Source organism: Mobula hypostoma, chromosome 8 (genome assembly GCF_963921235.1).
Source record: "Mobula hypostoma chromosome 8, sMobHyp1.1, whole genome shotgun sequence".
Lineage (NCBI taxonomy): Eukaryota > Metazoa > Chordata > Chondrichthyes > Myliobatiformes > Myliobatidae > Mobula > Mobula hypostoma.
In genome coordinates this window covers 67,595,882-67,622,502 of record NC_086104.1, presented here as the reverse complement: position 1 = coordinate 67,622,502, position 26,621 = coordinate 67,595,882, and the positions used below count along the sequence as shown (strand labels likewise).

The 26,621-nt window shown below is 41.8% G+C and overlaps 1 protein-coding gene across 10 annotated transcripts in view; it reads left to right on the top strand.

Moving 5' to 3' along the window:
* The window catches only part of LOC134350601 (utrophin-like), a 537,041-nt gene that overhangs the window by 412,112 nt on the left and 98,308 nt on the right, over window positions 1-26,621 (top strand). For all 10 annotated transcript variants that reach the window (XM_063056033.1, XM_063056035.1, XM_063056034.1 and 7 more), the window contains 5 exons: window positions 7,958-8,159; window positions 14,034-14,119; window positions 19,825-19,982; window positions 20,631-20,797; window positions 21,274-21,385. In XM_063056033.1, the coding sequence (XP_062912103.1) occupies window positions 7,958-8,159; window positions 14,034-14,119; window positions 19,825-19,982; window positions 20,631-20,797; window positions 21,274-21,385 (725 nt within the window). The remainder of the gene's footprint in view (window positions 1-7,957; window positions 8,160-14,033; window positions 14,120-19,824; window positions 19,983-20,630; window positions 20,798-21,273; window positions 21,386-26,621) is intronic.

Below are 26,621 nucleotides of genomic sequence, written 5' to 3'. Positions count from 1 at the left end.
GACCATGGATCTGCGGCTGGTTGTATACTATCAGTCTCTCGTCTGAGTTACATTACCACCTTAAGTGATCTTAGATCAGCTTAACTGATCTGAGGACAGCAATGGCAAGACATTGACAACGAATGAATAAGCAGAAGTGTGGAGTGGATCTGACAGAGTTTATAACTTTATTGCTGCGTGGGTGCTATGGTAATTGGGGGCGCTGTTTCACTAGATCAACTGGAGAAACACGCTGCATTCAAAACTATACAGAAAGCAAAGCAGCTGCAGTTTGTATGTGAAATTTCAGTTAATTTCTTGGTGGTGCTACGGTGGTGCTATTGTAATTTCTGCTGGGGCTATAGCACCAGCGAGCACCACTTTAGCGCCACCCCTGCTTGGGTGTCATGGGTAGCAGAGTTTTGTTCATCCCTTCAAGTATGACATCAAAATTGCATATTTTCTCTCTGTTTCAGACAATTGCCAAGGTGTTGGGTGTGTAGTGGGGTTCGTGATTCTATTTTAAGCAGTCTCCTGAATATTCAGTAGGAAGAAATTTCTGGACAAAATAAGTTATTAAATAAATGTGAAATATTTTAGGCATGAACTATTGCATAGCTCTTTCCTGGTAGCTGACTTGGTGTGATATTTGTATTAGCTCTGATAAACGAATATAATACATGTTAATTTAAATCTATGCTTTTGGCAGTTAGTTGGGCTAACTGAGAGTTCTATTATGAATAAAGTAGCGCAAGATGGAGCTTGAATTTGACTGTTTGAGGCAAAGCCCTGGGGCTATAGAACACAATGTAGGACATAGAACAATGCAGCACAGAACAGGCCCTTCAACCCACAATGTTGTTGTCAACCTTTTAACCTACTCCAAGATCAGACTAACCCTTTCCTCCCACAAAGTCCTCTGTTTTTCTTTTGTCCACGTGCTTCTTTAAGTCTTCTAAATGTCCCCATTAAATCAGCTCCGACATACCACTACCTCTTGTAGTGTATTCCATGAACATACCACTCTGTGTACAAAAAAAACTATCCCTGAAATCACCCCCCAGAGTCCAATCACCTTAAAATTGTGCTCTCTCATATTATCCATTGCCACGCTGGGGAAAGGTGTTGGATATTTACACTATCTATGCCTCTTGTCAAGTGGCCTGTCATCCTCCTTCACTGCAAAGTGAAAAGCCCTAGCTGACTGAACCTTTCCTCTTAAGACATGATCTCTAATCCATGCAGCATCCTGATAACTCCCCTCTGCAATCTCTCTAAAGCTTCCAGATCCTTCCTATAATGAAATCACCTGAACTGAACACAATACTCCCAACCACAGTTTTATAGAGCTGCAACATTACCTCATGGCTCTTGAACTCAATCTGCCGACTACTGAAGGCCAACACACCATACGCCTTCTTAAACACCTTATCAATTTGTGTGGCAGCTTTGAGGGATCTATGGGTGTGGACTCCCAAGATCCCTCGGTTCCTTCACACTGCTTAGAATCTGCCATTGACACTGTATTCTTTCAGTAGGTTTCAATAGGTACGTTTAATGTCAGAAATGTATACAATATACATCCTGAAATTCTTTTTCTTCGCAAACATCCACAAAAACAGCAAAGGGCCCCAAAGAATGAATGACAGTTAAAACGTTAGAACCCCAAAGCGCCCCCCCAGCTCCCCCCTCCCATGCATAAGCAGCAGTAAGACAATGAACTCCCTCCCCCCACCTCCACCAGCAAACAGCATCAACAAGCATGCAGTAAAGCATCAATAAAGACACAGACTTGCAGTGCCCTCGAGACTACTCATTCACTCGGTAATGTGACATATCACAGTCTCTCTCTCTCTCTCTCTCTCTCTCTCTCTCTCTCCCTCTCCCTCTCCCTCTCCCTCTCCCTCTCCCTCTCCCTCTCCCTCTCCCTCTCCCTCTCCCTCTCCCTCTCCCTCTCCCTCTCCCTCTCCCTCTCCCTCTCCCTCTCCCTCTCCCTCTCCCTCTCCCTCTCCCTCTCCCTCTCCCTCTCCCTCTCCCTCTCCCTCTCCCTCTCCCTCTCCCTCTCCCTCTCCCTCTCCTCTCTCTCTCTCTCTCTCTCTCTCTCTCTCTCTCTTCCCCCCCTCTCCCTCTCCCTGTAATAAGGGAAGAAGAGGTGTGTCTGTTTCACAGTGAGAGGGATGACATAATAAACAACTCGCTGATTTTCGATGTTAAAAGTCTGTTGCGTCGCTTTTTCTGAGCTTAGTGCCCAGAGAGTCGGCACCAGAAAGGTGCAACTGTCCATGCAGCTAACCCGCTGCTCCCAATGTTCCATATACTCCCATGAGGCTTGAGTCAAGGGGTACCAGCCTAGAATCAGCATGTCTCCAGAGCCATGAAAATCTGGAACCCTGAAGGTATACTTGCTTTCCAGGCCGCATCCTTGGTATGTCGAATAGCAGCCAGTCGTGAGGCCCTGAGAGCAGGTCCCATCCCCACAAAGAACCAAAGTTAGAGTGTAATTCCAGGTCACAGTCTTCAAAAGAATCTTGAAAGTTGAAAAAAGATAGAAATAGAAGATGCATGCAAAGGTGTCGCCGTTCAGCAGCATCTTGACTTCGCTCTGCCTCCAGAAGTCAGAAACAGGCAAATGTAAAGAACAGGAGAATAGAAGTATACCTAGAGAGAGGCTAGGATTGATCCACATTCAGTTCACCTTCCAAAGTGAATCACTCACATTTTTCCAGATTGAACTCCACCTGCAATTTCTCAGCCCTGCTCTGCATCCTATCAATGTCCCGTTGTAACCTTGGGTGTGTCTTGTCCAGTCCTGGGGACTTATCTATCTGAATGTTTTTCAAAAGTTCCAGCACATTCATTCTCAACATCGGCATGTTCCAGCATGTCAGTCTGTTTAATGCAGTCTCTCTTGCATCAAGATCCCTCTCACTGGTGAATACGAGCGAAGAATACTCATGTACCACCTCCGACTCCAGACACATGTTTTCGTTCTTATCCCGGAGCAGTCTTAGTCTCACCCTAAGTGTTCTCCTATTCTCCTGTTCTTCACATTTGCCTCAGGGTTTTCCTTAGCCTTGCTTGACAGGGCCTTCTCATGCCTCTTTCTAGCTGTGCTGAGTCTCATCTTAGGTTCCTTCCTGGCTACCCTGAAATTATCAAGAGCCCCGTCTGATCTTTGTTTCCTAAACCTTAAGTATGCTTCCTTCTTCCTCTTGACTAGATGTTCCATTTCTCTAGTTAACTATGGGTCCTTCACATGACTGTCCTTTCCCTGTCTCAATGGGGCAAACCTATCCAAAATCACCTTGCAAGTACTCTCTAGACAACCTCCATGTTTTCATTGTAGATTTCTCTGAGTTCATCTATTCCCAATTTACACTTCAAAGTTCCTACCTAATAGTATGATAATCTGCCCACCCCAATTAAATACTTTTCCATCCTATCTGTCCCTATCCCTGTCCAAGGCTGTACTGAAGGTCAAGGAGTTGTGGTCACTGTCTTCAAAATGCTCACCCACCAAGACATCTTCCAGCTGACCGTATTCATTGCCTAGTTCTAGATCCAGTTTAGCCTCTCCTCAAGTTGGCATGCCTACATATTGTGTCAAGAATCCTTCCTTGGCATGCCTAACAAATTCTGACTTGTCTAAACTTTTGCATTAAAGAAATGCCAAACGGCATTAAGAGCGTTGAAGTCAGCTGTGACAAAAACCCTGCTTTTTTTGTACCTTTCCAAAGTCTGCAGACCGATGATCTCCTCGGTGTCTCTGTTGTTATTGGGGGAGGGGTAGTCTATAGAATACTCCCAGAAGTGTTATTGCTTCATCCCTGTTTCTGATGTCTACCCACACTGTCTCAGTAGGTAATCCCTTCATGGCATCTTTCCTTATTGCAGCACCCTCCGTTATTGTGATGCCACTTCCCCACCTCTTTTACGTCCCTGTCCCTTTTGAAACAGCTAAACCCTGGAAGATCCAGCAGCCATTCCTGTCCCTGTGACAACCGAAATCTTTCTAATGGCTATAATGTCATAATTCCATGTAGTGATCCATACAAGTTTATCACTTTTGTTCCTGTTACTTCTCACATTAAAATAGACACGTTCAGCCCATCTTTATGCTCTATCCACTGCCTATCCTTCCTCACAGTCTCCCTACTTGATGCATCTACCTTTACATCAATTGCTGCCCTATTTTTCGGGTTCCCATACTCCTGCCAATCTAATTTAAACCCTCCCCAACAGTTCTAGCAAACCTGCCTGCAAGGACATTGATCCCCCTTGAGTTTGGGTGTAACCTGTCCTTTTTGTACTGGTCATACCTTCCCCAGAAGAGACCGCAATTATTCATCAATCTGAAACCTTGTTTCCTGAGCCAAGTCTTTAGCCACACATTCATCTGCCATACCATCCTCTTCTTAACCCTGTTGCCCATGTGTCTCATCAGGCTTAAAATAGATTCCAGAGTATTAATGGGGTCTGGGATCTCTTATCCACTGTTCTTATCGGCAAAATTTGCAACACAAGAAGGTGCAGGAATATTAAAATATTTATTTGAAAATCCAGCAGATTTTTTTTTTGGAATGCAATCTCATTTATGGTTAAAAGTAGTTTGCTAGAGTAGTTTTTGAAGAGCTATTTATCCAAGAGATTTAAATGAAAAAAAAAACTGAGGTACCGTTTTGTAACGTATTTGGATCTTGAACTCGAATTATCAACATTTGGCCAAACCAGCAACATTTTGGAAGAGTTTTCTGGTGTGGTATGGTGAAGCATGTGACCAAGTGGTTAAGGCATTAGACTAGCTACCTGAAGGTCGTGAGTTCGAGCCCCAGCCGAGGGAACACGTTGTGTCCTTGAGCAAGGCACTTAATCACACATTGCTCTGCGACGACACTGGTGCCAAGCTGTATGGGTCCTAATGCCCTCCCCTTGGACAACATAGGTGTCGTGGAGAGGGGAGATTTGCAGCATGGGCAACTGCTGGTCTTCTATACAACTTTGCCCAGGTCTGCGCCCTGGAGAGTGAAGACTTTCCAGGCGCAGATCCATGGTCCCGCAGACTAATGGATGCCTTTATTTATTTATTTATGGTGAAACACTGATGGTTTCCTGAGAAATTAGGGGAGAATGGCCAAGAAGGTAAGCAACCAGTGACAAGAAAATTAGATTGATGTGAATACTGTTTTCCAAAAGATACCTTTCTGGGTTGGAGAAGAAAAAGTGCTAGATGCTAGGAACTTGAAATAAAATAAGGTGCTGTAAATATGCAGAAAGTTTGAAGCTAATAACTCATCAGGGGTGATTGTTAAGTTCTTGGCCTAAGGTAGAAGGAGATGAGTTATTAACTTCAAACTTTCTGCATAATCACTCAGAGTTGACCTGCATGTGCGTGTAATGAGAACTGTATAACTCATCTCCTTCTACTTTAGGTCACGAACTTATCAATCACCCTTGCTGTGGACATTTTCTGGAGGTCATAGTCATACTTTATTGATCCCGAGGGAAATTGGTTTTCGTTACAGTTACACCATAAATAATTAAATTGTAATATGTAAATTATGCCAGGAAATAAGTCCAGGACCAACCTATGGGCTCAGGGTGTCTGACTCTCCAAGAGAGGAGTTGTAAAGTTTGATGGCCACAGGCAGGAATGACTTCCTATGACAGGTGGAATGAGTCTCTGGCTGAATGTATTCCTATGCCCAACCAGTCCATTATGTAGTGGGTGGGAGACATTGTCCAAGATGGCATGCAACTTGGACAGCATCCTCTTTTCGGACACCACCGTCAGAGAATCCAGTTCCATCCCCACAACATCACTGGCCTTACGAATGAGTTTGTTGATTCTGTTGGTGTCTGCTACCCTCAGCCTGCTGTCCCAGCACACAACAGCAAACATGATCGCACTGACCACCACAGGCTCTTAGAACATCCTCAGCATCGTCCGACAGATTTTAAAGGACCTCAGTTTCCTCAGGAAATAGAGATGGCTCTGACCCTTCTTGTAGACAGCTTCAGTGTTCTTTGACCAGTCCAGTTTATTGTCAATTCCTATCCCCAGGTATTTGTAATCCTCCACCATGTCCACACTGACCCTCTGGATGGAAACAGGGGTCACCGGTACCTTAGCTCTCCTCAGGTCTACCACCAGCTCTTTAGTCTTTTTCACATTAAGCTGCAGATAATTTTGCTCACACCATGTGACAAAGTTTCCTACCGTAGCCTTGTACTCAGCCTCATCTCCCTTGCTGATGCATCCAACTATGGCAGAGTCATCAGAAAACTTCTGAAGATAACAAGACTCTGTGCAGTAGTTGAAGTCCGAGGTGTAAATGGTGAAGAGAAAGGGAGACAAGACCATCCCCTGTGGAGCTCCAGTGCTGCTGATCACTCTGTCGAACACACAGTGTTGCAAGCACATGTACTGTGGTCTGCCAGTCAGGTAATCAAGAATCCATGACACCAGGAAAGCATCCACTTGCATCGCTGTCAGCTTCTCCCCCAGCAGAGCAGGGCGGATGGTGTTGAACGCACTGGAGAAGTCAAAGAACATAACCCTCACAGTGCTCGCTGGCTTGTCCAGGTGGGCGTAGACACGGTTCAGCAGGTAGACGATGGCATCCTCAACTCCTAGTTGGGGCTGGTAGGCGAACTGGAGGGGATCTTAGTGTGGCCTGACCATAGGCTGGAGCGGCTCCAGATCAAGTCTCTCCAGGGTCTTCATGATGTGGGAGGTCAATGCTACCGATCTGTAGTCATTGAGGCCACTGGGGCGCGGCGTCTTCGGCACAGGGACAAGGCAGGACGTCGTCCACAATACAGGAACCCTCCGGAGACTCAGGCTCAGGTTGAAGACATGGCGAAGTACTCCACTTAGCTGAAGGGCACAGGCTTTGAGCACCCTGGTACTGACACCATCTGGTCCTGCAGTCTTGCTTGGGTTGAGATGTTTCAGCTGTCTTCTCACCTGTTCAGCTATGAAGCCCACCGTGGTGGTTTCATGTGGGGAAGGGGTATAGTCATGAGAGCAGGGTGGGGGACTGTGAGGAGGGGTAGGAGGGGAGAGTGTAATATGTGTTGGTTGGGGGCCGAACACAGATGAATCATGTGGGGGATGGGCAGGGGCCACAATGTCAAATCTGTTAAAGAACTGGTTAAGTTCATTGGCCCTGTCCACACTGCCTTCATCTCCTCTGTTGCTGGTTTGCTGGAACCCAGTGATGGTCCTCATCCCACTCCAGACCTCTCTCATGTTGTTCTGCTGGAGTTCCTACTCAAGCTTCCTCCTATACCTGTCTTTAGCCTCCCTGATCCTGGCTTTCAGGTCCCTCTGTATTGCTCTCAGCTCCTCCCTATTTCCATCTCTAAACGCCCTCTTTTTAGCGTTCAGGATGTCCTTAATGTCCTTTGTTACCCATGGCTTGTTATTTGAATAACAAAGCACAGTTCTTGTCGGAACATTGCAGTCCACACAGAAGTTGATGTAACCAGTGATGCACTCTGTGAGCCCATCAATATCCTCTCCATGCGGCTTACAGAGTGCCTGCCCTAGAGGCCACGAACTTATCAATCACCCCTCATATTTCTCGCCAACTATCAGTGAGAAAAATCACAGATTTTTGAACACAAACATGCAACTGACACTATTTAAAAACTGTTTGCTGTATGCATGGGTAGTGTCTTCTGGCCACGCGGGTGCATGGAACTGATGCTTGTTAGTAACTGTTCCCCATCCCAATTAAGCGGCCTAGTGTCCCAAGTAAATGAAGGGAATCTCAGCTAATTTTCTCAATTAGTTTTCGTTCTTTAAGAATTGTCCCAAATAACCAGCTGCATTGATTAACTGATAGCCCAATTAATGGGAATCCACTATACTTTCCCAAGGCACTGTATTCTTCTATTTTAAAAATGTGTTAATTTTATTCAGATGACCTATGTAAACTGTATCGTTAAATTCAGTTCAATTTCCTCTTTGCAGTGGATCTGTTGGAATTGAGTACAGCACATCGCATCTTTGAACAACATAAATTAGTGCAAAATGAGCAGCTTCTAAATGTGACTGAGGTGATCAACTGTTTAACAACCATTTATGATGGCTTGGAGCAAAATCACAAGGATTTGGTTAATGTGCCACTCTGTGTTGACATGTGCTTGAACTGGTTACTTAATGTCTTTGATACGTAAGTACTGCTTTTATAATTTCAGTTGACTTCAAGTTAATTTAACTATCTGTTGGCTTTTGATACATCCTTTACCAGTTAAGTAAATTAGGCTTCTGTTAAACTGAATAAAATTGGTGGTAATTCATTTTTTTATAAGATATCATTTGGGTTAAAATGTAGACTAGTTAAGGTGTGTTTTAAATTAACTATCCAAATCCGTGAAACTCACCAACAAGGCATTTTCCACACGGTTTGTCATTGGTGGTCTTTGTAAGGATCAAAGCTATTCAGTCTTGCCACATCTAGCAAATAAGACCATTTGCATTCTCATCTCAGCTCATGAGTGCCAAAAATAAGCTTGGTGCATTTGCAAAAATATTCACCTAAAGTGACAAGTGACATCATCCTAAGTTATACACCACCTGGAATCTGGTCTTCAGCCAATTCATTGCAGCTGCTGTGCACAAAGAAATGGCCAACAGCATTAAATAAAGCAAATAAACTGGGATTAGTAATGTCCCAGTTGTAGTGCTGAAGAACTGAAGTACTCAGTAACCAGCTAAATTGTTCGAATACAATTCCTACACTAGCATCTTAGAAGCCAATGTGGAAAGTTGCCCTGGTCTGTGTTGTCACCAACATATGCCCAGTTACAGTCACTTCATTCTCTCAATCATCAACAAAGTGATGGAAAGTGTTGCCATCTGTGTTGTTGACCTCAGCCTAAACACTAATGAGCATTTAAAATGCTTGATTTGACTTTTGCCAAGGCCTCTTGACTCAAGTTTACATTGCTGCTTTAGACCAAATGTGTTCAAAAAGAGCTGAATTCCGAAGATGAGACAAGATTTAATGCTGCTGAACCAAAAAAGCAAACCTTAAAGTGTTGCATCAAGGTATATTAATGAAATTGATTTAAGTGGGAATCGGGCAAACTGGAATCACATAAGAATATGTGCAGACTAATTTTCAAAAATAAGCCATTTCTGGCACCATTGGAGTTCTTCAACGTTGTCCTCAGCCCAACTATCTTCAGCTGCTTTTTATTGACCTTCAGGAAAAGGCATGGATACTGATGACTGCAGTGGTCAGCTGCTTTTCAGATCAAGGAATTAATGCTGCACACAGCAAGACTTGTACATAAGTTCTCAGCAAAGACCATTGCCAGCTGGAGAGAGTTAAGGCACCCCCCTTCATTTTCATTGACCAAAAATGAGACGGGTTACCTGAAACCTAACTAGATTAGTTACATTAATAAGACAAATATATTGCAGGTGGGTAGAGTCTGGAACAAAACAAAAGAAAACCTTGAACTCAGAGGGCCAGGTAACATCTGTGGAGGTGATAAGTTTAATTCGATGCTTCAAATCAAGACCTTTCGTCAGTCTGAGAAGAAAGAGTAAAGATTTCCAGTATGGCCAAGGGGCAGGAGTGTGTGATAGAAACAGTTAGATGATAGGGGAACCAGACGGAGAAGGGATGATGTTCCAATTGAACCAGGCACATAGAGAGGGAGAAGGCAGAACTGAACAAAAGGAGAAGAAAACTAAACTGAGAAATGAGTGTGTGTTTTTGGAGAGCACTGGAGGGGGGTGATGGTTGGGTTACCTGAAATTGGAAAATTAAATTTTCAAACCTTTGGGTCAATAGATGTTATTCCAATTTGAATCTGGCCATTCCATAGCAACGGAGAAGGCCAAGGGCAGACAGATTGGTATGGTGACTTGGAAAAGTGAGGAGTCATCTAACAGAAACAAATTCTGAGTGTGTTCAATGGGTAAATGCTAAAAAGACATTTCCCCTCTCGGAGGACTCCAGATCTTGGGGCAAAATTTCAGAATTGGGTGGAGATGAGGAAGATTTCTTCTCTGGGTTGTTATGTTTGGAGTACTCTAGTGAACTGTGAAGGCAGAAAAATTAATGACATTCAGGTCTCATATAGATGGTGGTTTGACTGCAGGAGAGTCGAGGGTTATGGTGAAAAGGTAGGAAGCCAGATTCAGCCATACTACTGAATAATGGTGCAAACTGAGTGGCTCAGTGGCCTGCTTTACTCCTGTTTCTTGTGCTCTTAGGGCATAATTTTTGGCAAAGCAGCCTCTTTGGTTGGCACTCATTTCAGCATTTGGCCACCTGGTTCTTCAGGCTTATTCTGCCATTGATCAAAATGAAACTGATCTTCTACCTGAACGTCGTTTTCCTTTCCCACCCCTGTATCCACAATTTCTTTCTTATTTAGACGTTTATCCATCCCTCTTTTGAAACAAATTTAATGACTCGACAGCTCTTTTGGATAGAAACTTCCAAAGATTCACCAATATCTGTTAAGTCCGAAACAAGTGGCATCTTATTCTGAGACTGACTTCTAACCCTAATGCATCCATCCTTTTAAACCTGCAATTTTTTTTTTTAACAATTTCATAAGCTGATCTCTCATTCTTATAAACTCTTGTGAATGTGGGCTTGGTCTCGTCGATTCCTCCTCGTATAGCAAACCTTCGATCCTTGGAATCAGTGTAGTGAATCTTTGTTGAACTCCCTTTATAACAAGTGTATCCTTCCTAGATAAGGAGACAAAAACTCCATGTTAAACAAGAACCAGCACAATAGCAGTAAGACATACCGCACTTGATTTCAAATCTTGCCAAAATAAAGGCTGACATTTATCTCCCCTGCCATTTGCTGCATCAGCATTTAGTTTTCAGTGACTTGTGTAAAAGCACATATATTTCCTTTTCTAAATGTACATTGCCCATTTCTCAACTTTTTAAAAAGCTTCTCTGATTTTCAGTTTTGTGTGTTTTAAAAAAAAAGTGGATGACATTACATTTTTCCAATTTATGTCCCATCTGCCACATTCTTGTCCACTCATTCAGCTCGTCAGTTTCACCTTGAAGCATTTTGTACATCATTAGAATTCAAAACAGGGTAATCGGTCCCTCTGGATATCCTTAATCCTGACACCAGGCTCTTTTCAAAAACTGCAAAGAGCATTATCAATTTCCCTGTATCACTACCCCTTACTGCTGGAATGCTGTGTCTCATTCATCCTCAGTGGTCTCCTGTACTGCAATGCCATTAATGGGGATTATCCATCCTTCAATATCAGATTACCTTTTGTGGAAGGTAATCCCAAACTTGTCCAACTCTTCGGACACAGAAGTAATTCTTATCTTTCCTTCTGTGAAGCTTTAATTTTTAGGAATGCCTCTTTGTTCTAGATTATTTAAACAGGGGAAAGAGTTTCCCCTTCATTAATTTCATAGGATCGTAAGACATAGAAGTCGAATGTGGCCATGCAGCTCATTGAGTCTGCTTCATCATTCAATCATGGCTGATTTATTTTCCCCTCTCAACCAATTCTCCTGCCTTTTTCCCTGTAACCTCGGTACTACGCAAGAACCTAGCAATCACCACTTTAAAAATACCCAATGACTTGGCCGCCACAGTTGTCTGTGGCAATGAATTTCACAGATCCTCTGGCTAAAGAAATTCCTCCTCCTAAATGCCGTATAATCTTCTAAATTCTAGAAAATGCAAATCCTGATTTTTGGTAAGTTAACTATGGAGACCTAACATCCCTCTGATAAATCTGACCTATATTTCCTGCTGGACCCATATACTTATTCTGTAATGTGTAATTGGTGGTGCTGCCCACTTCCCCACTTACTGGACAGTTTCAATATTTGAGGAATAGCAAATTAAAGTGAATTCTGCAGTTATCAACAAATGTATTCACTTCTGTCCTTGCAACAGAAGCAGTGTGATTGGTGAAGTAGCTGAGGATGATTTGGCAGCTTTAATTGGCTGCTCTTCTGAGCTTTCACCAAAGTCCTGGTTCCTTACGTCAGCTGGCACAATGGCACTAGTTTATTCTGTGAAATGTGTAAGACTTGGGGCCACCTTTGATTTCTCTTTCTTGCGTCACCTTGTGTTTTTGCTCCCAATGTTTTGCTTTTCTCAAGTATTGTTGAGGGAAATGAATTAATTCTAACTTTGTTCCCCTTTCCCAGTTAGAAAATCACATTAGGATAAAAGGAAATTAGGGATATAAAATTAATGAATAGATCTCCTTTTATTTTCTTCTTCTTCTTCTATATTATGTATTGCATTGAACTACTGCTAAGTTAACAAATTTCATGACACATGCTCATGATAATAAGCCTGATTCTGATTCCTTGCTTGATTTAGGATTGATTAAGAATCAACCAAGTTGGAGGAGTTGTTTTTATTTCTGTGACCTTGTTTCTGGGGTTTATGGATGGCATTTTGAAACATTAAGATGTTTGCATTGATGCTTACGTTGTTTCTCTTTATCCTGAAAGTTGGAAAGCCATGCATCTTTGGTAGAATATATGTGAACGGCATTGCTGACAAAGTTGATCCAGTGTCTTGAGCAAGTGTAGCCAAATAAGTTTAATTATCCAGATCCAAGAATTGAAATCTCATTAAATCAAACCAAGACAAGCTTCATTGTTGAAGTAAATTAAAATCTCCTCTTGAATTTAGTTGCTGGTTTGCCTTTTCTTGGAGACATTTTAAATTGGCGTGGCTTTTGTTCATAAAAGGTTTTGTTCAAAACATCTTATTTATATTGTAATTGTTCGACAAAAGAGATATATAATCAGACAAGTTTCCTTACGTTCTACAGTTAGGATGAACTGGATCTCTCTGATCTTCCCTTTTCAATATATTTTGCCTCATAATGTTGCACCAGATATTCACAAACCAGGATACAACTCAAAAGTTCTATTCAAAAGAACAGAACTATTTTATTAAAATAGTTATATAGTTAATTGGGTGGCTTAATATTATTCTTTTAACCCTTCACAATTAATTAGCTGACAGAAAGTTGAAGGAATAATTTGATTCAGTTTTGATATTTGAATTGTCAGTTTACATCTGTCATAAAATAATTACTTAATGCTCTTCTCTGGAAGAAAGTGTTTTCACTATTTGAGCAATAAGATATATCGAGAGGTATCGTGAATTTATGTTTTAAAATTTTATTAATTTTATCAGTAAGTCAATTTATTGAGTTAACAATTGTGACTGAACTGTACTTAGTTACTGACCCGACTTTACTGATACCATGTACAGATTTGTAAAACCAAAGTTCACCCAAAGTTTTCATCTTTTTTTCTGGTAGCTGTTACTAGTTGTGCTGAATGTCTTGTTCCACATTCTATAGAAAGTGATTCACAACTTTTTAACTATTTAAGCCAGAAAATATAGTTTATTTTAGAAATTAAATCTGAAATTAATAAGCATTGTTTTATGTTTAGGATTTGTGCCCGACGCCGGCTCCCTAGGCCTGAGTCGACGTAGTAGCATGTTTAGGATCACTGATAACTTTCACAATAAAATCTTGGCCTTTTAAAAATGTTCATTTCCAAGATTTCTGGGCTTTCTCAGCATTTTAACTGAACTATACCACTAACGCTTCTTGGACTCAATCTATTTCATTGTGTTATAACAATGAAGCAATAGCTGCCTAAACTTTTCGTGTTGAAGGAAATTTTCTGGGTATTCATGTACAACTTAATCTATTGCTGATGGAAGTCTGTATAGTCAGAACAGCAGTACGAGGTGGACCTTACACTAAACTCTATTCATGAATGGTCATATCCCGTGTGGGTGTTTTCATTAAATCATGCACAGTTGAAAGTAGTATAATCCACACGTAAGCTGAACGTGGCTTTTGGTTCAAATTCAGGTTACAGTGGTGGAAAAGTGAAATACAATTTTTCTCAACCTGGTTAAGGTACAGAAGGCAACTAAGGACAACCACATACTCCCAGTTAAGCTGCATCGGTAAAACAGTATTTGTGTTTTGAAAATGGGCCAATGCTGTACTGAAATCTGTAAAAATGATCTGTTTTCTTCTATTAGGGGTAGGAGTGGAAGAATCAGAGCGTTATCTTTGAGGATTGGATTGATGTGCCTATCCAAGGGTCTTCTGGAGGAAAAATATAAATGTGAGTATTAGACCACTCACTGTAGGTACTGAGTTGAATATTGTTTTGCCTAAAGCAGATGCAAGCCTGTGTGCCAGCTCACTCTGTATGGATTTGAGTACCACTCACTGGTTCATTAGCATGGCTTTACCATTTCCCTCACTATAAAACTTAAATTCTCTGCATTGTAAACATTTTTTTTGCTAAATGAAAGCCATTACTACTTACCTGTACCAAAGCCATGCACGGATTTCTTTAAAGTGTTTATGAGGAACTTAAGGAAGTGACTAGTGAAATTCTTGATACATTAATTATAGTTCCTAAATTTCCAAATCCCTTTGCGGATATTGTTCCGTTAGAAGATAGAGGATGTAACTTCTTTATTGAAAAAGGGAGCAAAACAGAAAAGGGAACTACTAACCAGTTAGCTGAACATTTGATATTAGGAAAATGTGAGAGTCTATGGCTGAAGATGTTAAATGAGGGCACCTGGAAAAATTCAGAATCAGGTGTACGGTCACTGATATATGTTGTGAAATTTTTTGTTTTGTAGCAGCAATACAGTGCAATGCATAAAAATTACCATGTTACAATAAGAATATATATTCAAAAATGCAAAAATAGAGCAAAATAGTCAGGTAGTGTTCATGGGTTTATGGACTATTCAGAATTGATGACAGAGGGGAAGATGTTGAGTGTGTTCAGGTTCCAGTATCTCCATTGATGGTAGTAATGAGAAGGAGTCATGTTCTGGATAGTGAGGGTACTTCATGATAGATGCCACCTTTTTGAGGCATCACATTTTGAAGATGTCCTTGATGGTGGGGAGTCTAATACCCATGATGGAGCTTACAACCCTCTGCAGCTTTTACAATCCTGTGCATTCATGCCTCTGTATCAGACAGTGATGCAACGAGTCAGAATGTCCTCCCTGGTACATTTGCTAGAGTCTTTCCTAATGAAGTATAGCTGCTGGTGTGCCTTCTTTTCAATTGCATCAAGATGTTGGGCCCAGGAAAGATTTCAGAGATGTTGACACCCAAGAACATGAAGCTGCTCACCCTTTTCGCTGCTGACCCCGTGATGAGGACTGTTGTGTACTCACCTGATTTCCCCTTCCTAAGTCCACAGCCAATTCTTTGGTCAGACTGATGCTGAGCGCAAGGTTGTTGTTGTGACACCATACAATCAACCAATCTGTCTCATTCTTATGCATCACTTCATCACCATCTGAGATTCTGTAACAAAAGTTGTGCCATCTGCACATAGATGAAGTTTGTGTCTTCCCCAGTCAGAAGTCGTGGATGATTTTTGGGCTAAACTTGAATCAATGAAGGATGCTTGACAGTTATGGCAGGGCTTGAATACTAACACCTCTGAAAGTTAAATCAAGTGACAAAGGCAACAAAAGGGCTTCCAAGTGAGCCCAATGCCATCTATGCTCACTTTGACTGTCAAACATGGACGAACCATCACAAACTTCTACATCCCTTGATGACCCTTTGATTTCAGTGTCTGAGGCTGATGTGTGAGCATCCTTCAGGATGTGAACCCATGAAAAGCATCCTGCCCAGACAGGGTATCTGGTCGAGTACTAAAGACCTATGCTGATCAACTGGCTGGAGAGTTCACTGAGATCTTTAACCTCTCGTTTCACCTGCTTCAAGCAGGCTTCAATTATAATGGTGCCTAAGAAAACGTGGTAACCTGCCTCCATGAGTATCATCCAATAGCACTTACATCCACAGTAATGACACATTTTGAGAGGTTGATAATGAAACATATCAACTCCTGCCAGAGAAGCAACTTAGTTCCAGTCCAATTTGTCTCTGAAGCACCAGGTCTACAGCAGATGCCATGTCATTGGCTCTTCACTCAACCCTGGAACATTTGGACAGCAAAGATGCATACATCAGGATGCTCTTTATTGATTACAGCTCAGCATTCAATATCATCATCCCCTCAAAACTAATCAATAAGCACCAAAACCTTGGCCTCAATATCTCCTTGTGCAATTGAATCCTCAATTTCTTCACTTGCAGACCCCAGTCAATTTGGATTGGCAATAGCATCTCCTCCACCATCTCCATCCACACAAGTGCTCCACAAGGCTGTGCGCTTAGTCCCCTGCTCTACTCACTGTACACTGTGACTGTGTGGCTACGCAGAGCTCCAGTACATTATTCAAGTTTACTGACAACACCACTGTTATTGGCCAAATCAAAGGTGGGGACTAATCAGCCTGAAAGGAAGGTAGATTGAAAATGTGGCTGAGTGACGCCATAACAACAACCCCTTACTCAATGTCAGCAAGACCAAGGAGCTGATTATTGATGTCAGGAGAAGGAAACCAGAGGTCTATAAGCCACCTACAAAAAGTAGTGGATATGGCCCAGTCCATCACAGGTAAAGCCCTGAAAGGTTGTCGCAGGAAAGCAGCACCCATCATCAGAGACCCCCACCACCCAGGAGATGCTCTGTTCTCACTGCTGCCATCAGGAAGGAGGTACAGGAGCCTCAGAATTCACACTACCAGATCCAGGAACACTTATTACCCCTCAACCATCAGGCTCCTGAACCAAAGGGGATCACTTCACTCACCCTATCATTGAAATGTTCCCACATCCTATGGACTCACTTTCAAGGACTCATCTCATGTTTTCGATATTTATTGCTTGCTTACTTGTTTGTTTGTGTATTTATTTTTCTCTCCTTTTTTGTATTTGCACAGCTTGTTGTCTTTTGCACAGTGGTTGAATACCCAAGTTGGTGCAGTCTCCCATTGATTCTGTTATGGTTGTTATTCTATAATAGATTTATTGAGTATGCCACAAGAAAATGAATGTCAGGGTCATGAATGATGACATATATATACTTTGATAATAAATTTACTTTGAACTTTGAGCTATGCCTAGCTACACAGTCAAAAGTGTTGATAAAATAGAGCATTGGGCTAAGCGTGCATCTTTGAGGTGCACCTGTGTTGATTGTCACTGAGGAGGGGATGTTATTTCTGATCTGCACTGACTATGGTTTCTCGACAAGGAGTTCAAGGATCCAGTTGCAGAGGGAGGTACAGAGGCCTTGGATTTGAAGCTTGTTGATTAGGACGAAGGGGGTGACAGTGTTAAACACTGAGCTGTATTCACTAAGCAGCAGCCTGACTTAGATATTGCTGTTGTCCAGATGGTCCAAGGCCGATTGGAGAGCCAGTAAGATTTCATCTGCTGTAGACCAATTATGGTGGCAGGCAAATTGCAGCACGTCCAGGTCCTTGCTCAGGCAGGAGTTAGCTCTGCCTATGACTATTCTCTCAAAGCATTTCATCACAGTGGAAAGTGCTACTGGGTGATAGCTGTAGAGGCAGCTCACCCTGCTGTTCTTGGCACTGGTATGATTGATGCCATTTGAAGCAGGTGGGAACCTCCGACTGCAGCAGTGAGAAGTTGAGGATGTCCTTGAACATTTCTGCCAGTTGGTTGGCACAGGTTTTCAGTGCCCTGCCGTGTAGGGCCTGATGTCTTGTGAGGGTTCACCTTACTTATTAAAAGATGTTCGGACATCACCCTTTGAGACAGATATCACAGGGTTGCCAGATGCTGCAGGGATTTTCAAAGGTGAAGTTTTATTCTTCCTTTCAAAGTGTGCAGAAAAGGCACTGAGCTGATCATGAAATGAAGTATCACGGCCATTTATGTTAGATTTTGTCTTGTAGGAAGTAATAGCATGCAAACCTTACAACAGGTTACATGCATCCAATTATGTCCCAAACTTCACTCGGAATTTCTTTTTCGCTTTTGCAATAGCTTTCGTAGGTCGAATTTGGATTTGTAGAGTTCTGGATCACCGGTTTTGAATTCCACAGAACCAGCCCTCATCAGACTGCGAATCTTGTGAAAAAAGCTGTTTATTTGAGTTTATTGGACAAGTAATTTAAGCTGTGAATAAAGTGACAGTACATCCATGCGTACTTGGATTTCCAGAAAGCCTTTACATACACTCAGTGGCCATTTTATTAGGTACCTCCTGTTTGTTGGTCATCTGCGGCTGTAGCCCATCCACTTCAAGGTTTGACGAGTGTGCATTCAGAGATACTGTTCTGCACATCTCGTCACTGTTGTAACACATGGTTATTTTAGTTACTTTGTCCTTCCTGTCTGCTTGAACCAGTCATGCTGTTCTACTCTGACTTCTCTTATGAGCAAGGCATTTTTCCCCTCTGAATTGCCACTCACTGAATATCTTTTGGGTTTTTTGCACCTTACTTTGTAAACTGGAGAGTTTTCTAAGAATGGTGTGAACTCTGTAGGCTAGAGCAAGTAATTATGATAGCTAAAAATGGCATTGTTTGTTGCTAGGAGAACTGAATATGAAAGAATGGCGACTTTATTTCTGTCAACTGAAGCAATGGTGAGATCATGTTTGTCACTGATTCCCTTAAAGAGGATAAACATGCATTGGAGGCAGTTTAGCAAAAGTTTATTGGACTGATAACTGGAATAGATGAGGTGAGATTGGATAAGCTCAGCTTGCATTCACTGGAGTTGAGAGTCTCGTATGCTTTCGTCACCTCTCACTTTTCTAAGATATGGTGTATATTGTTCCTCCTAAGGGAGATCCAATAATGTAGCTATTATTTAAAAATAAGGGTTATAATTGAGTTTTTTTTCTCTTCTGACTGTTCTGTGTACTTGAAACTCACCTACAGCAGGCAGGAAAGAGGTGAACATGCAGGCAAGGAGGAATGTGGAAGTGAAGTTTAGTCAGCTCAACCATGATCTTGGGCTCTGAGGCTGTGAGGCTTAATTCTGCTCCTAAATCATGTTTGTATTTTAGCAAATTAACAGCTGTGTGTCATTAGCAAAGATAATTACTCTTCCTGACAAGCCTCTAAAAGAGGTGCAAAGCTATATGCATGTCAGGGTCAATAACTTTAAATTTCTTGGCATTGTCATTTCGAAGGATCTGTCCTGGGACCAGTATTTAAGTGTCATTATAAAGAAGGCACAGCGGCGTCTCTACTTAGAAGTTTGCACAGAATCGGTATGACATCTAGAACTTTGACTAACTTCTTTCAGTGCACAGTGGGGAGTATCCTGACTGGTTCCTTCATGGCTTGGTATGGAATCACCAATGCCCAAGAACGGAAACGCCTACAAAAGGTGGTGGATGCGCCCAGTCCATCACAGGCAAAGCCCTCCCTCCCACTAAGCACATCTACAAGAAAGTGATGCTTCAAGAAAACAGCATCCGTCTGCAAGGCCTCCCATCTTCTAGACCATGCTCTGTTCTCATTGCTGCCAGTGAGAAGGAAGTACAGGAGCCTTGGGTCCCACACTACCAGGTTCAGTAACAGTTATTACCGTTCAACCACCAGGCTCCTGAAGTAGAGTGGATAACTTCACTCACCTCAACTCTTGACTGGTTCCATAACCTGGGGACTCACTTTTAAGGACTCTAGACCTCATGTTCTCAGTATTATTTATTTACTTATTTATTCTTTTATTTGCAGTTTGCCGCCTTTGAATCCCAGCTATTTTCTCAATTATTTTCTGTTCTTTAAGATTTGCCCCAAATAAGCAGCTATCTCAATTAACCAATGACCCAATTAACTAGAATACACCATACTCAAAACAAATGATCAAGAAAAATTGGACTTATTGAATTCTTCGCTGCCTATCTGAAGATTAACAATACTGTATTTCCTTGCTGTCATCTTTTTACAGATCTTTTCAAGCAAGTAACTGGACCCAATGATTTGTGTGACCAACGAAGCCTGAGTCTCTTGCTTCATGATGCAGTACAAATCCCTCGCCAGCTTGGGGAAGTAGCTTCGTTCGGAGGTAGCAACATAGAACCAAGTGTCCGCAGTTGCTTCCAATATGTAAGCTTATTTAACGTAATTCCAGTTCATATTTGATGGGGGCTCATAGTCTGACACTAATTCTTAAAGCAAATCTGATAGATCTAAGTATTGTTCACAGGTAAATGATACTTTAAAAGATTTAGGGATGAATCTCTTCATCAAACGAGAGCATGACTAAATAGAGTTTTACAAAATTTCAGAACCATTCATGGAAATAACATCGTTAGTTAATACTGATTCAATGCATCATTATACAAGGCCTCTCCAAAGGTGTTGAAATCACAAACAAATTTCTTGACATCCAGTTCTCCCTTGCTCCTGCTCTTTCAACATTGTGGCTCACACTGACTCCTGCCTCTCAGGCAACCCAGTTCAGCCTCAACACTGCTCTCAAAAGGAAGGAACCTCTTCGAGCTCCCTCACAAGGATTTTTGATTTTCGCTTGGAATGGGACTTTGACCCTAAGAACTTCTGATTCAGAAGCAAACAGGCTCCTATTATTCATAGTTAGCATCAGCAAAAGACAATGTATTTAAGTCATTGAATTATATTTTATTTTTGCAACATAAAGTGAGTAAATATCCATTATTGAATTGATTTTAAGTCATGGAGGAAGCAGTAACCTTTGACAAGCTATTAACAAAGCTTGAATTTCTCCTTTTCTAGGCTCAGAACAAGCCAGAGATTGATGCTAAACTGTTTGTAGAGTGGATGAGACTAGAGCCTCAGTCCATGGTCTGGCTACCTGTTTTACACCGAGTAGCAGCTGCTGAAACTGCAAAACATCAGGCGAAGTGTAACATCTGCAAAGAATGCCCGATCGTAGGCTTCAGGTAAGATGTGCAACCTTGCAAAGGCGTGTGCTGCAAGGAAAGAATTCACACTTAATTCAACAAATTCCAAACCAACAAAAGTCATCATAGCAGGAATTAAGCTTTCAAAAATTAATTAATAGCAGTTTAACCTCTGCAAATGGAGATGCATAATTGGAGTTGTTATCATTTAGACAGTCTCATGAGATAAAAGAAGATGCTCGGGTGCTTCTGAATCTTGGATTAGAGCTTTAAGACTTTGGAGGTGTGGGGAGGTGAATGCAATTAGTGCAAATTGAACTTGAAGATATTAACAGTGTTGGAAGAGCTAATTCACACATGTTTTGGATGTTTATAGGCACTGATCACAAGTGATAGGAGTTACAGTTCTGAATCAGCGTGCAAACTAGTGAAAAAGCAGATTTGGTGAATGTCAGTTTGTAAAGAAGCGTTGTATTTCAAACAAAATTTGTTTGACATTTGTTCTTCCTTTGCAGGTATCGGAGCCTCAAGCACTTCAACTATGACATCTGCCAAAGTTGTTTCTTTTCAGGGCGTACAGCAAAGGGACACAAACTGCACTATCCAATGGTGGAATACTGTACCCCGGTATGAATATATATTCACTTTGTGTCATTAGCTGCAATATGAGATGTTCCACAAGAAATATTTGATGACTCTCTGTTTACCACATCATTGAGTTACAGAATGAGTTGAAATTGATGTTGTCATTGGAATATTCTGTAATTCACCCAAACTTTTAGCTCCTTTCACCAAATCAGTTTAGCATCCAATTTGTGAACTCTTCCTGGATCCCATGTGTTTTAACTTGCTGGACCAGTCCACCACTGGGGCTTTGTCAAAGGCCTTGCTAAGGTCCATGTAGCTAACATTTGCAAGTCCTGTCCTCTTGATTACCTCTTCAGAAAAAAAAGACCAAATTCGAAGCGACAGTATTCCCAACTATAAAGCCCTGTTGACTATCCATAATCAGTCCCTGCCTTTCGAAATGCAAATAATCCTATCCCTCAGGATCCCTTCCAGTAACCTTCCCACCATTGATATGATGCTTAGTGTGTATAGATGTCAGGTGGTGTAGATGAAAAAGGAACTCTAGATATAAAATATACAATTCCCCAAAATCAAGTCAGTTTGACATTTTTTATATGTGAGGAATTATGAGTAATATATTTCTTCAAAATATGGTCACCCGGGAGGGTGGAAGAAGAGGAGAGTGGTAGTGATAGGGGACTCGATAGTTAGAGGTACAGACAGGAGGTTCTGTGGTCGTGACAGAGACTCCCGGATGGTTTGTTGCGTCCCGGGTGCCAGGGTCAGGGGTGTCTCTGATCGCGTGCACAGCATTCTGAAGTGGGAGGGTGATCAGCCAGATGTCATGGTACACATCGGTACCAATGACATAGGAAGGAAGAGTGAGGAGGTCCTGGAGAGTGAGTATAGAGAGCTTGGTAGGAAGTTAAAAAGCAGGACCTTGAGGGTGGTAATCTCAGGATTGCTACCTGTATCATGTGCCAGTGAGGGTAAGAATAGGATGCTCTGGCAGATGAACACGTGGCTGAGGAACTGGTGTAGGGGTCAGGGTTTCAGATTTCAGGATCATTGGGACCTCTTCTGGGGCAGTTGGGACCTGTACTAGAGAGACGGGTTACACCTGAACTACAAGGGGACCAATATCCTTGCAGGGAGGTTTGTTAGTGCTATTGGGGAGGGTTTTAACTAGATTTGCAGGGAGATGGGAACCAGAGTGCCAGAGCAGATAGTGGAGCGGAGGCGAAAATAAATGATGTTAAAAGTTCATGCAAAGTCACAAATAGAAGGGTTGTGTGTGGTGGTAATAATCTTCTGAGCCGGGTCTATTTCAATGCAAGGAGTATTGTGGGGAAGGCAGACGAGCTGAGGGCGTGGATTGACACATTGAATTGTCAATTGTCAATTGACATTATAGCCATTAGTGAAACTTGGCTACAGGAGGGGCAGGACTGGCAGCTTGATGTTCCAGGGTTCCAAAGTTTCAAATGTGATAGAGGCAGAGGAATGAAGGGTGAGGGGGGTGGGGGGTGGCATTGCTAGTCAGGGAAAATGTTACAGCAGTGCTCAGGCAGGACAGATAGAGGGCTTGTCTACTGAGGCCATATGGGTGGATCTGTGAAACAGGAAAGTTATGACCACATTAATGCGGTTGTATTATCGACCACCCAATAGTCAGCAAGATAGCAGAGAGATAGCAGACAACTGCAGGAAACATGAAGTTGTGATAGTAGGGGATTTTAATTTTCCACATATTGATTGGGACTCCCATACTGTTAAAGGTCTAGACGGGTTAGAGTTTGTAAAATGTGTTCAGGAAAGTTTTCTAAATCAATATATAGAGGAACCAACTAGACAGGATGCAATATTAGATCTATTAGGAAACGAGTTAGGACAGGTGATGGAAGTGTATGTAGGGGAACACTTTGGTTCCAGTGATCATAATACCATTAGTTTCAACTTGATCATGGATAAAGATAGATCTGGTCCTCGGGTTGAGGTTCTAAACTGGAAAAAGGCCAAATTTGAAGAAATGAGAAAGGATCTAAAAAGCGTGGATTGGGACAGGTTGTTCTCTGGCAAGGATGTGATTGGTAAGTGGGAGGCCTTCAAAGGAGAAATTTTGAGAGTGCAGAGTTTGTATGTCCCTGTCAGGATTAAAGGCAAAGTGAATAAGGAACCTTGGTTCTCAAGGGATATTGGAACTCTTATAAAGAAGAAGAGAGAGATGTATGACATGTATAGGAAACAAGGAGCAAATAAGGTGCTTGAGGAGTATAAAAAGTACAAAAAAATACTTAAGTAAGAAATCAGGAGGGCTAAAAGAAGACACGAGGTTGCTTTGGCAGTCAAAGTGAAGGATAATCCAAAGAGCTTCTACAGGTATATTCAGGGCAAAAGGATAGTAAGGGATAAAATTGGTCCTCTTGAAGATCAGGGTGGTTGGCTATGTATGGAACCAAAAGAAATGGGGGAGATCTTAAATGGGTTTTTTGCATCTGTATTTACTAAGGAAACTGGCATGGAGTCTATGGAAATAAGGCAAACAAGTAGTGAGGTCATGGAAACTTTACAGATTGAAGAGGAGGAGGTGCTTGCTATCTTGAGGCAAATCAGAGTAGATAGATCCCCAGAACCTGACAGGGTATTCCCTCAGACCTTGAAGGAAATTGACCCAGTGTTGAAATTGCAGGGGCCCTGGCAGATGTATTTAAAATGTCGGTATCTATGGGTGAGGTGCCGGAGGATTGGAGGATAGCTCATGTTGTTCCGTTGTTTACAAAAGGCTCTAAAAGTAATCCAGGAAATTATAGGCCAGTAAATTTGACGTCGGTAGTAGGTAAATTATTGGAAGGAGTACTGAGAGATAGGATCTACAAATATTTGGATAGACAGGGACTTATTAGGGAGAATCAACATGGCTTTGTGCGTGGTAGGTCATGTTTGACCAATCTACTAGAGTTTTTCGAGGAGGTTACCAGGAAAGTGGATGAAGGGAAGGCAATGGATGTTGTCTACATGGACTTCAGTAAGGCCTTTGACAAGGTTCCGCATGGGAGGTTAGTTCGGAAGATTCAGTCGCTAGGTATACATGGAGAGGTAGTAAATTGGATTCGACATTGACTCAATGGAAGTAGCCAGAGAGTGGTAGTGGAAGATTGCTTCTCGGAGTGGAGGCCTGTGACTCGTGGTGTGCCACAGGGATCAGTGCTGGGTCCATTGTTATTTGTCATCTATATCAATGATCTGGATGATAATGTGGTAAATTGGATCAGAAAATTTGCTGATGATACAAAGATTGGAGGTGTAGTAGACAGTGAGGAAGGTTTTCAAAGCTTGCAGAGGGATTTGGACCAGCTGGAAAAATGGGCTGAAAAATGGCAGTTGGAGTTTAATACAGACAAACCAAGGTAGAACATACAAGGTAAATGGTAGGGCACTAAGGAGTGCAGTAGAACAGAGGGATCTGGGAATACAGATACAAAATTCCCTAAAAGTGGCGTCACAGATAGATAGGGACGTTAAGAGAGCTTTTGGTACATTAGCCTTTATAAATCAAAGTATTGAATACAAGAGTTGAACTGTTATGGTGAGGTTGTATAAGGCATTGGTGAGGCCGAATTTAGAGTATTGTGTAACCAAATTACAGGAAGGATATTAATGTTGAAAGAGTGCAGAGAAGGTTTACAAGGATGTTGCTGGGACTTGAGAAACTGAGTTACAGAGAAAGGTTGAATAAGTTGGAACTTTATTCCCTGGAATGTAGAAGAATGAGGGGAGATTTGATAGAGGTATATAAAATTATGATGGGTATAGATAGAGTGAATGCAAGCAGGCTTTTTCCACTAAGGCTAGGGGAGAAAAAAACCAGAGGACATGGGTGAAGGGGGAAAAGTTTAAAGGGGACATTAGGGGGGGCTTCTTCACACAGAGAGTGGTGGGAGTGTGGAATGAGCTGCCAGATAAAATGGTAAATGCGGGTTCACTTTTAACATTTAAGAAAAACTTGGACAGGTACACGGAAGAGAGGTGTATGGAGGGATATGGTCCAGGTGCAGGTCAGTGGGACTAGGCGGAAAAATGATTCAGCACAGCCAAGAAGGGCCAAAAGGCTTGTTTCTGTGCTGTAATGTTCTATGGTGCTTCTGCATGGTAAAATGGATATAATATTTTCTTTGGTTGGAGAACGGTGCATTGATGGGATGGGTGTTCAAACATCACACTGCAAAAATTCTCCTTCCAAAATTTTATGATTTAATTTATTGGGTTAATTTTCCTTCCAAAGAATATGCATTGGATCACTTCAGATTGAATGAAACTAGTGAACCCTGCTGAACTTGTTTTCTCAATGTACAGGAGGATATTGCAGTGCTTAGTGAGGCAGTTATTGATGGACTTCTCATCGTTCAGTAGCATCCAGCTGAGCTGCAGAACATTTGCCTGATGAAAATGAATGTTTCTTTCTTTCTTTCTTTTCCTTATTTGGCTGTTAGGTAAATAGAAGTGAAGTTGTTTTTAGTTGAACGGTATTCCAATTTAAAACATTGATCTTTTAGAGTAGTTACATCTACTCCAGCAAGCTAATCTCCAAATAGTCGTTTTCAACCCATGATACCAAAACTATTTGCTCCCTTTACCAGAAGTAATGGCTTGGAGCCACTGATGTTAAGGAGTTTGTGAGAATTGAAGAGAGAGCTGAAGAGAAATTGGTATTTTAAAAAGTGATTGGAGCAGGGAATGTATTACCTCTGCTGGTGGTTGGAATTGGTTTATTATTGTCACATGTAATGAGATACACTGAAAAGAATTTGTTTTGCATGCCATCCAGACAGATCATGGCAAAGATAATTACATTAAGATAGTAAAAAGAAAACAGATTGCTGAGTATAGTAACATGCACAAAATGCTGAAGGAACTCAGCAGGCCAGGCAGCATCTCGGAAAAGAGTACTGTCAAGTTTTGGGCAGAAGGATTTTGACCTGAAGTGTCGACTGTACTCTTCCAAGATGCTGCCCGGCCTGCTGAGTTCTTCCAGCATTTTGTGTGTGTTGCTTGGATTTCCAGCATTTGCAGATTTTCCCTTGTTTGTGCCGAATATAGTGTTGTCAGTGATATCTGGACTCAAAACACTTGTGCACTTGCTGCTGAAACATACTTTATTTTACTTGTGCACAAGGAGAACAGCATGGTCCCTGTCGCCACACTGTTCTGAATTCTGAATAGCATTTTTATACAGAATTAGCTAGCAATTACGGATGTTGACCATTCGGTAAATATATACATTTGAATTCCTTAG